We start from the raw sequence: 10,993 nt of genomic DNA on the forward strand, positions 1-10,993 counted from the left end.
TTCCTGCATCACTTGAACTGTTTACGACCCACTCTGATTGTCCTTTGAGCTATTTTCAAAGAATTCCTAGCAGTCTTTTAATAATGATTATGCAGTTTTTTTTGTTTGTTTTTTGTTGCCACAATCAAAAATGTGTGTTGTTTTCTATAACATAGCTTCTGCAGGGCGGCAGGAGATCATTAGAAATTCACCGTGGAGTAAACCCACCACCCTTCCCCTCCCTGTTGCTAAGAGCTCATTTTATTCTGCTCCTGGCTTACATCAATTTGAATAAAAAAAAAAATAAAAAATGCTATTTGAGCTTGATTTTCTTTATCTATCTCCTCCATCACAGGAAAAATGCCACAAGAACTTGTTAAAAACAACATGATTTTCATCAGAGTGGGTCTTTAGTACTTTTACTCACCTGCAGACTCATTCTCTCACTCTCCTCTTCCTTTTTAAGAGCATTTGCCCTCTTGGTTCTTTCCTTGATCCTGCAATCACACATTTGGTGATGGAAAATTAAAACTATTTATGAGATCCCAATAAAAGCAAAAGATGTAAAAGATCAAACCTCTCCAGATCTGCCTCTCTTTCCACAGCTCTCTGAGTCAGGGTTTTGATGTTCTCTTCAAGGTCTTGGATTTTCATTTCACTTGATTCTCTGGCCTCCATTAAAGTAGTTTTCTCCTGGGCGAGTGACTGACCTAAAAGCTGCTCCTCCTAACAAACAGGAAGTTTTTTTGAGGAAAGTTCTCATTCTTGGATTACTTTAAATATAAAAGTAAACAAATTCCTTAGCTAAACACAGATAAGTTGATCATTTATAAACTTTAATAACCAAAAGGAGAGAACTAAAACAGTCATTATTCGCCTCAGCTTCATACACCACCTCCAGCTTTCTCTCCATCCCCACAATCTTCTCTCGACTCTGCCTCAGATCTTCCTGCAGCCTGCTGATCTCCCGTTCCAATCCCCTCCGTTGTCTATCCCAGGCCTCCTTAGCCCTCTGGAATTCAATCTTCTCTTTCTCCCTTTGCTTTGTTGTCGTCTCCTGCAGCTGCAGCAGCTCCGCGCGCTCCTGCAGACATTCCTGCAGTCGGCTCTGACAACACAACAGATAAAGGTGGATTTGAGATTAAGTTTTGTTTTCCAGGACTTTTAACTCATTGCCGATGCAAAAGAAGAATAAGTGTTTGTGCTCACCTGCAGCAGTTCAGCTCTGGGTACAACCAGCAGCATATCTGTGCCTTCGTCCCCTCCATAAGACTCTTCCTCGAGGGTCACCAGATCTTCAAGCGGCTTTGGTGCACAAAAAGTGAACTTGGGGCTGCGGGAGCACACCTCCCCTTGTGCATCCACATAGACGAATTCATAGTCCTGGGAGCTGGGCTTAGGCAGGTAGGAGGCTAAGAGGAGGAAAAATACACTTCAAAATTAATAGAATGTAAAGAATAATTGTTTTGTTTTTAGTTCCCATGTTCATGTCTAGAGTTATGGTGTATGAAAAAGCATGCAGTGACTTTAAAAACATGGTATATTTAATTTAATGATGCATCTAATATCAGTAATTTGGCTTCAAGTCGGCAGGAAAATCAGTTTAGACGTGGATTCTGTCACCACACCGACACAGTTTTAAGGTTTGCCTCACAGAAAGAAACAGGAACTATAGTATAAAATAACAGTGTCTAAGATGTTCTTGATGGTCTTGATATTTCCTTTATGTCACTTTTTTTTAAGATTTTTGTTCTAAAATTGAGAAAACATTTGGATAAGAGGAAAAGTATCTTCTACTTAAAAAACTAATTCCAAATGACGTATCTACTATCTATGTGGAGAGATGTCTATAATTTACCTTTCCCCACAGATTTATTTTACAGGCTTTTCTATTTTTTCTTTTAAACATTCATGATTACCTGACCTTTTAGCCTAGAACACTTACTTCATATTTTTTGGGTTTTTTTAAGCTTATTATCTTTTTTGTTTCAATAATCCGTTTTTTAATGTTGTAAGATAAAAAGGTTTTATATGTTATTAACAAAAATATATATATGATGTGAAGAAAATATATATATACTTTGATGCTTTAAGTGATTTCCTGACAAGCGACAGATTAAAATGCAAAACAATATTAAGCTTACAGTTATTTTTGGTTTACAATTTAATTATGTATCAATTTATATATTTAATTTCCACTCAAAAGTAATTTTATTTGCTCATGACATCATTTTTCACATAAATAGTGATGTAACTGAGTTACGATGGAACTTTCGTTAATAGAATAAAAAAAATATTCTGCAAAAATAAAGCTGAAAGCTAAAAAAAATACAATAAAACTAACCTGTTTGATGATTCAATATTGATTTTCTAAGTAAAGATTGTTCTTTTCTTTCCAAACCATCCTCAAAGTAACAACATAAAAATGCAGTTTTCCTGTTTAGCCACCAAATCTCTGAGAGTCAGGAGTAATCAGTGATTTGTCTTGACTTTCAATTCTGCCTCTTATGATAAATGACTTTGAATGTAAGCTTAAGTTTACAATAAATCACAGCACGAGGGTTCAATCCCACACCTGCTGCACATGTGTTCCTCCCAGAGAACAAGAATTATTGACTGACCCTGACACACACAACAGCAGGCTCCAGCCCACTGTCTTCGTCATCATCATCGCTCTGCCTCCTGCTTACTCAGGAATGTCATTCAAACCGTGACACAGATGATCAAACAATGCAAATCTTTTTTTTTTTAATCGCCTTTCATTTTTACTGAAATAACTGCAGCTTGTGCTGATTTGAAACTGATTTTTTTTTCAAACTATAGACGTACTAAGGAGCTTTAGTACCTTGGAAATGCACACAGCAGTTGACATCTGCACCTTCTTGATAGTCAACTGGAACCAGAGCCCAGACAAAAGTGTGGTAATCCTTCACAGAGGACCATCCCACCTGAGACAGAAACCGTGCACTTCTGGTTAGCTTGCAGCTGGATCAACAGTCTGGGATCGCATACTTTCTGCGACACATGTCAAGGTTAAAAATACCTTGAAGAGCCCGATCCAGTCACTGCTGGCCCACTTGTGGCGTGAGCTTAGCGTGAAGTGGCAGTCGACTCTGCTCTGAGGGAAGTAGCAGCTCCCCACGTTTCTAAACTCCACCTGCCAAGTGTTATCCATGGCAACATGAAAGAACAAACCCCTGCAAGAAAAACCAAACCGATGGCATTCATTATGGTTGAAAACTGGCACGTGGGGATGGGGGCGGTTGTGAATGGGGAGAAGGGTGAAACAACAGCAGGGGAGCATGAATATTTACGCCGTGTAAGAAGATAGCTTGACTGAGAGTCCAGCTGAAGAACGGAGAGCTAAGCCTGAGTGACCTGCCTTTGAATAGCACCACCCACTACAACTCCTTTGCAGAGGCTATTTTGGACTGAAGGAATCGTTTGCTGCTGTGCTCCATCGGGCAGATCAAGGTGTCCCATCAGCACGTGTGTATTGAGGGAGGGGGGGGTCTCAGATTTCACAGGCAGGCGCATTTTGGAATATCTCAGTGCACTTCCTTTGCTGACAGAAGGCATTGTTAATTTAGCACTGAGTGTCATGTGACCTCCATGTGGATGACACCAACCCAGCTTTGATAATGAAAATGGCAGCAAATTAAAACCATCTCTGTTGCACATATGCAAACAAAACAGCCACAGGAGTGCAGCACTTCAAATACAGGATGTTGGCCAAGTGCGCATGTGCAGTGTCATGAGGGCTTATTATTGACTGATGACTGTTAGTTTTCTCTTGGAGTGTGAACATGTTCTTCTTATAGTATGACACATAGATTGTAATAATTCGATGTGTTGTGTGTTCACTCCCGTCGATCCAGTCGAAAAAATCACAGCTGAAGGGAAAGATTTGCAGCAGTTCTTTGAGGTTTCATGTTACACAGAACGAGGCTTGAGGCCCAACAGCAGCACATGTCGAGGACACAACTCTGACATGCAGGTCGAGGAACATTTCGCACATTCATAAATACAAACATTTTAAATATTTTTTAAAGATGCCCGATCAAATTAGACACGAGGTATCCAAACAAAAGCTTTGTTCTCATGAAAATAAACATCTGCGCACATTACCTCCAGAAGTCTCGCAGTTCTTCAAGTCAGTTCTCTGTAAAAGATGCAAATAGATGCTGTTTAGAAAAAAAAATATCAATCTATTTTCAGTAAGAAAATTGTGACACCACGTACAGGACTGTCGAGCTTTTTTCTCAACGGGTTCAGCTTCTCTAGTAACACGAAACAATAACAAAAAGGGAAAAAAAGCCAAAGCAAAACACAAGCACGACAGCTTCACCGCCACCGAGGAACTCTGGGAATTGTTGTTCACGTGGGACAGAAATCCAAACAGTTCCTGCCGAAGCGAACTACAACTCCCAAGCCGCAAAGAGAAGTTGGACAGAAAAAACGTAAGATGACGCTTTTAAGCACACGCCGTTGTTTTTTCAGGTTAACTTTATTTATTTAACTTTGTTTTTTTTCTTTCTTTTTATTTTTGCTATGCTAGTCGTCTAACTTGCAGTAGCGTGTTAGCTAAAGCGGATAAGCTGCAGAGTCCTCAGCTCTGGAAAAAAAAAACAAAGGTAAAGTGTTCATATTGTTTGCAAAGCTCTTGTCCAATACATTTAATAAAAAATCGAGACAGTTGTTTTTATATAATACTGATTTCGTTTGACTTATTGTATTTTACAGGGATTTTTTTCCTCGCGCGTTTTACATATCTTTGATGTTCTGTCACAAAAGCGAAAAACACAACTCAACTTTTCTGTGCAGAATATTGCTATCTCCAGGCTAGAACTATTCTAGTCAATCCACATTCAGATGTGAGTCTGTTATCTATTTAGATTTATTTTTATTATTCTATATATGTGTGATGTTGGAGCCTGAAGTTGTTGTGAGGCTGGGCAGCAGGTGGCAGCACACCATCTTCAAACAGTCATAACATTTCAGGTTCAAATACATGCTAGTTGTACTCACCCAAACATCCACAAAACTATTAAATTTTCTGCAGATTATTTGCAATTTTATTGTTTTTTCCTATACGAAAATTAATCATAAATTGTTGCATAGATATCATAAATGATAATCAAACCTCACTTTTTAATTTTTATTTTAGATGAGTAAATAAACATTATTGTTGTATAAATTACCCATTGAGAAATCCATTAGCATTTTGCACAAGGCTGTTGGAAATCTCACAAAATAAGGAACCCTTAAAGCACTGACAAATATACAGCTAAAATTAAAATATAAGGTCGTTACAGTTCAATGGCTGTACTCTGTGTAATATTCATCATATATTAGTGCTATCACATTGTCCATAACTGTCTTATTGATGAATCAATCTCGTCAAATAGTGCCTTACTCCTCCCTCAATTAGTGAGCCTAGTTTGGCTAATTTAGTCCGTTGACGACACTACAAAAATGCTTCATGTAATTTTATGCCGAAGGACAGTCAATAGTGAGACCCTATAAATTGTGTTTAAGTGGATTAATAGTGAGCTGAGTCTGTGTGAGCAGAGTGGAGATAGAAGAGAAGTAGCGTCTCTCTTGAAGTAGCATAATGAAATAAGTTGTATATGGCAACGACTATCTCATACATTACCCAATGTTTACTGGAGATGAGGCTATCAAGAGATGCACATAAAAATGACTTCTTCATTTGAATTTATTAGAAGTACAGAAATCTCATGATGGTTCCTTATTTAAGGTGGGATTTCTGTGAATCAGTACAAAAGGTCAGATATGAGTAAACATTGCATGATGAATTGGATTCCATCACTTTAACTTTGAGCTTCTTTTATTTTTTATTGGTTCATAAACATGTTTGATCAGCTTTCACTTGTTAAAGGAAGCTGGATAATCTTTTGCTCAAACGGCACACCCACTATTAGAATTTTTATTTGTGTTATTTTATAAAGAGATTTTGACTAAGAAAAACACGAACACCAGAGCATGGTGTCAATTGTCATCTAAGCTATTCCTCAGGGATTTAATTCTCATCATCCACTGATTCCTAACAGCTTGGTGTGGAATTCCTTTTGACATAAGACAACACTATAGCTCCTTAGTGCTACTGCAGTTTTATTACTTGAGGTGGTTTGTCTGAAAATAGTGTAGCACATGTCTCATTCAGCGGGAATGGCAGGTATGTGTCACTAGCCATAAATTCCAACTTGCCTTCAGCAGTAATCAGAGGAAACCTCTAATGGGATTATGACCTTCTGTTGTGTATAGGCAAGTAAACTGTTAGAGTTGTCAACATGCAGGAGAGGAACATAAAAGATTTATGTCGGTAAACAATTTATTTTCTCATCAAGCTAAATGTAATGTGTCTTGGGGATAAAAGTCCTGCGAAACAACTGAGAGATACCTTTGTGTAGCAAAGATATTAAAAGCAATATAAGCATGCTGAATTTAAATAACAATTACTCAAGGTTGAGTGGTGTAATCAAAGAGTCTGTGTGAGAATATAATCAAGGAAAGGCATAAGATTGGTAGAAAACAAAGAATTGGAATGCCTGGAAGGAGGGCAGAGTATTGTGAGGGCAGAGACAGAGAGATGAGGAGGTATGTAGGGGGGGTGGATGGTATTTAGTATGCACGGCCAAGCTGCCCCATCTGCTTAGCGCAGCAGTCCCTGTCGTATAACTGTCTGCAGGCTGTGGGCCACATAAAGAATGTCTCAGATTTGATGTAATTCTGCAAAATTAATGACAGCTTTACTCGGTATGGGCCGTGAGGGAATGATTAGTGTTTGATCGTCCATCTGATCAGTTCCCTCGGTTGGCTACAGCGAGATGCTCTACTATATGCTGGTATGCTGCCTGTGGCAAGCACACATGCACACACCTTTCTCAGAGGGATCTGCGGGACATTGTACTGGAGTTTATTCGTGAGGGTCTGGTTTTACCTCGACAAAAAAACATCCAATATCTTGTTAAAATCTCTGTGGTGTGACACCTCGCATCAAGATGAACGGCCTCTGCAGGGCTGGACGCAAGTCCCACTGGTGGTGTGATTGTGTACACAGCACTTTTATATCGGACTGTGTGGTATTTCAAAGGAAAGTGGGCCAACCGGCATCCAATTTAGAGAACTCAGAGGTCACACTATGACCTTTTACAAGACAGGCTTTACTGCGGCTGTGATTGGGTATTAGTTTTAAAAGAGACATAGAATGGATTGGAAATTTGAGAGACGAAAAAAATTGATCCCATAGATAGATGGTTGGAGTTGGGCATGCGGAATACCATTCCTGCTTTTAATTCAGCCCCGGTTCAGGGGACCCAACCCCCCCAGCTCTTTCTTCCTCTTGGGCTGTTACGTTTACAAGCGAAGGGGGTATACTGTTTTACAAGTGAGCTCGGTGGGTCTCGGCATGCTAGCAACATTAAAATTGAACTGGTCTTATCTGTGCGAACCGTGAGGCTTTACATCAGAGGCTGTCGTGCTGCTGTCATGGGACTCCTGTGTACTTTTATGTAATACGGTGCAGTCAAAAACCCTGCGGACAATTAAAGTGAGCTGATAGATAGAGAAGACCAGGGTGCTCATTTGCCAAATGCTCAGAGGAGTTGGAGGAGGTTGATTTAGAGGTTTATTTTGTTAACAAATCCAACACACGGTATGTGGAACAGGGTAAACTGGAGAGAAATGGAGTTCTCGCTGTTGTACCAGTTTTATTCTCTCCATGTAACCAAGAGCGCTCTGATCAAATGCTGAACATGAGGAGAAGGCTGTGATTCTGCCAACACAGACCGCTGGACAGATTGGGAAGCCTCCTTCCCCAGCCAAACTGTTGACCATTACAACAAATGACTTGCAAAAACACAATTAAAATAAACACAGAAACGGTTCCAGTTCATTTGCAGCTCACACCATTATCTGCTCAGTTTTCCTCTTTTTTCCGTGATTTTCCAGTTTTGCACTCCCATCCATAACACTGTCTTTCCAAATGACTTGACTGGTTTTCTCCCACTTGGGTCCTCCCCTCCCAGTCAACAGCCTCTGATCTTCTTTCATTTTGTTCCATCTTGGCTCACTCCTCCTCCCCCAGTGCTTTCTTTTTCTCCTCTTCATTTTATATTTTTGGCTAAGCAGAGGACCTTTCCTGGTGCAGTGACCTTTCTGGTTTTAAATTAAGCCCCACTGCGGCATGTCTCTCTTCATAGACCGCCAGTTATGAGCCTTCAGAGAACCGCAAAAAAATAATGATTCTGATGAAATGGCCCCTTTAAAAAGCTCTTCCAAATTCCTTTTACATTTTTCTTCCCCTCCTCCTCCTTTTCTCGTTGCATTAATATTCGCACTAATGAGAAACATCCTAAAGATGGGACAACGGAAAATGTGAGACGAGACCCATACACAAGCCGCACGCACATGCAATGCACACTGTTGCTCCTTGCTAATGGGTCCTAATCAAATGCCATATCGGTTCGAAGTGATTTATGAAAACTGGGCAGTGCATGCTTGCAATGTGATTGCTTCATCAGAAGGGATCATTTTTCAATGGGTAACAAAGTTTGTGGCTTTTTAAAAGAGATCATGTTTTACATTACATAATTGGAGGAGGGCTGTTTAATTACATTTAGATGAAAAAGTGTTTTCCGTCTTCTGATTCCATGCTATAGGTAATCCTGTACTTCACATACAGTATGTAGCTCTTGGTGCAACAATAACAGCAATACTAATACTGTCTTAAGAATCTAGATGTGTGCAAATAGTGTATACTTTAACCGTGAAGGGCTTTGTATTTTTTAAAGTTAGGATATATACTGTATATCCTTTCTTGCTTTATCCTAAGATGGCTGTAGTTTTATCTTTTCACAACTTGGTTCATCTCCAATTTTTGTAATATTCATTTTTGTTGACCTTCCTTAAGTAATAGAATAGGTTCAGGAATAGTCCTCTTGCATTGTTTGCATATTGCATATTCTGTTCCGTGTTGGCTGTTTTGAATCCAAATGACAGACTTAGCCCTTCTTTTTAATCAAAACCCTACTTCTTGGGTTGCTTGCAAAGGTGTATCTGTCTGTTTCGACTCTGGAGATTCAACTTCAAGCTGTTGGGCATCCATCGTTCAGTTAGCGACACGAATTGCGTAATGTAAAGCATGTTGCTAAATTCACAAAAGTTAAAATTAAACAATGTGAAGCAGTTTCATGTCGCAAAACCATAAGACAGAGTTTCTTTGCAAAATAATCTGTTTTTAATTCTTCTTTTAAGTATGGACACTGACAAGACAATACAATAGTTTTACAATTTTTCAGGCTATTTTGTCATATATTGTAAACATTGTTCAAATTAGGTAAGAAATGACAGAAGAGAAATGGTACGATAAACACTTTTCTATCATCCCCACAATATGTATCGTTTTAATACCCAGCACTAATATACAGCACAACAGAAATTTACCTTAGCACCACTATTTTCTCAAAATGTTGTCCTTTCTTTTACGCCGGCTCTTGTGAAAGCATTTGTCCTAGTGCTGCTGGGCACTCATGGCTCTCACTTCTGTCACTGTTGGCATATACCTGCACTGAACTACTCCCGGATTGTTACGCCACCTAGGATAGTGTAACAATCCCAACGTTTGCACAGTCTGCTGAGAGAGCTGAACCATGGAATCCTTTAACTTAGTCTGGATTCATGCAAACCTGAAGTCACCTGTTGTTTCTCAAAGCTGCTCATGAAAATTTAGCTGTAATCCAGCTCCCCAGTGAACCCAGCATGCAGCATACATTGTTCAGTGGGCTATTCCAACATTCTCAGAACATTAAATGGTTTAAGCCATTATCCAAGGCCTTTCTTTGAATCTTAAATGGTTTAAATGGAACTGAGTCAATATGTTTCAAGGCAGACTCTATTCTTAGCCTTTATTATACCAATATGGGCCTGATGGGTCATAAGGAAACATCCCCAGTAAGAACTGTTGGTTTCTTAGAAAAACACATGTGTTGTTTTGGAACTCCCCTCTATTTTTACCCATGATTCATTGTTTTATTGGGATGCATTTTATTAAATTAAGCCAATATCCAAACCCTTTAACAACTCAACTAAAAGAAAATTCATGATTTTTTTTTCTTTTTGCCTTGAGTGAGTAAAACACACAATATTTAAAAATATATATATTTGTAAAATCATTTGGCTGAGTAGGTAGTTAAAGGCTCTAAAGCATGTGACCACATTTTGCATAACAATTAGAAAATTTAACAGTTTAAATGAAACAAGAAGGCAGTTTTCTTACACATTTGCCTGCCCCTTATTTTGTTACTATAGTTTAAAACAGGCATATAAGATTTTTTTTATCACTAAATGAACAATATGACATTAAATATTGTCAATGCACCCTTCGACTGACAATGTAATAAACTTATTGGAACATCAGTTCTAGGTAACTTTCTGCAGGGAAAAATCTAGTGATACGTTTAACTGTAGAACAATGAATTTCAAATGGTCTGGAAATGGTTTTATAGCCTCCTCCCAACTAACGTGTTGCAACATTTTCTTTTATAAGACTACTGTTGCATGTGATTCTCTTTTGGAAAATTCAAAATTTCTACTGGTGATCAATCAACTAAGCGCTGAGGGTAATTAGCAGCAACTTAGAGTCTAATCACGTGGAAATAGGTTAAATTTGTCAAATAACAAGAAGGCCATGCAAAACACAGCCTTAGAAGAAACAGTACAAAGAATTAGAGAGCAGTTTGGGAATTCAACTTTTTCAGACTTTCTGCTCCAAATGAAGATATTCAGAGATGTTCCCAGAATCTGCTGGAGCCTTTCGATTGCAGTCTTTGTTTACTTCCTGTTTTACTGCTGTTTGCATAAAATGTAATATTGCTCTTCCTAAATCTTGTCATTATCACAATCTGTTCATGACACATAGGCAACCCCATGTGGCATATATATCTAAAATAAATTAAATCAGTTTAAATGTAATATTTAAGAAGAAATGTGT

At 38.6% G+C, this 10,993-nt stretch overlaps 1 protein-coding gene and 1 long non-coding RNA gene across 3 annotated transcripts in view; one reads left to right on the plus strand and one right to left on the minus strand.

The window, feature by feature from the left end:
* The window catches only part of calcoco1a (calcium binding and coiled-coil domain 1a), a gene marked incomplete at its 3' end in the record, with an annotated part of 11,570 nt that extends 7,232 nt beyond the window's left edge, over nt 1–4,338 (minus strand). For both annotated transcript variants that reach the window (XM_024293444.2, XM_024293443.2), the window contains 8 exon segments: nt 407–476; nt 557–705; nt 875–1,087; nt 1,189–1,391; nt 2,825–2,927; nt 3,023–3,176; nt 4,108–4,141; nt 4,222–4,338. In XM_024293444.2, coding sequence (XP_024149212.1) covers nt 407–476; nt 557–705; nt 875–1,087; nt 1,189–1,391; nt 2,825–2,927; nt 3,023–3,154 — 870 coding nt within the window. In that variant the 5' untranslated portion in view covers nt 3,155–3,176; nt 4,108–4,141; nt 4,222–4,338.
* The window catches only part of LOC112159396, a 21,289-nt gene continuing 14,616 nt past the window's right edge, over nt 4,321–10,993 (plus strand). Inside the window, exon 1 of the long non-coding RNA XR_004948181.1 lies at nt 4,321–4,613. This is a non-coding gene — a long non-coding RNA (uncharacterized LOC112159396). The remainder of the gene's footprint in view (nt 4,614–10,993) is intronic.

Source organism: Oryzias melastigma, linkage group LG7 (assembly GCF_002922805.2).
Source record: "Oryzias melastigma strain HK-1 linkage group LG7, ASM292280v2, whole genome shotgun sequence".
NCBI lineage: Eukaryota > Metazoa > Chordata > Actinopteri > Beloniformes > Adrianichthyidae > Oryzias > Oryzias melastigma.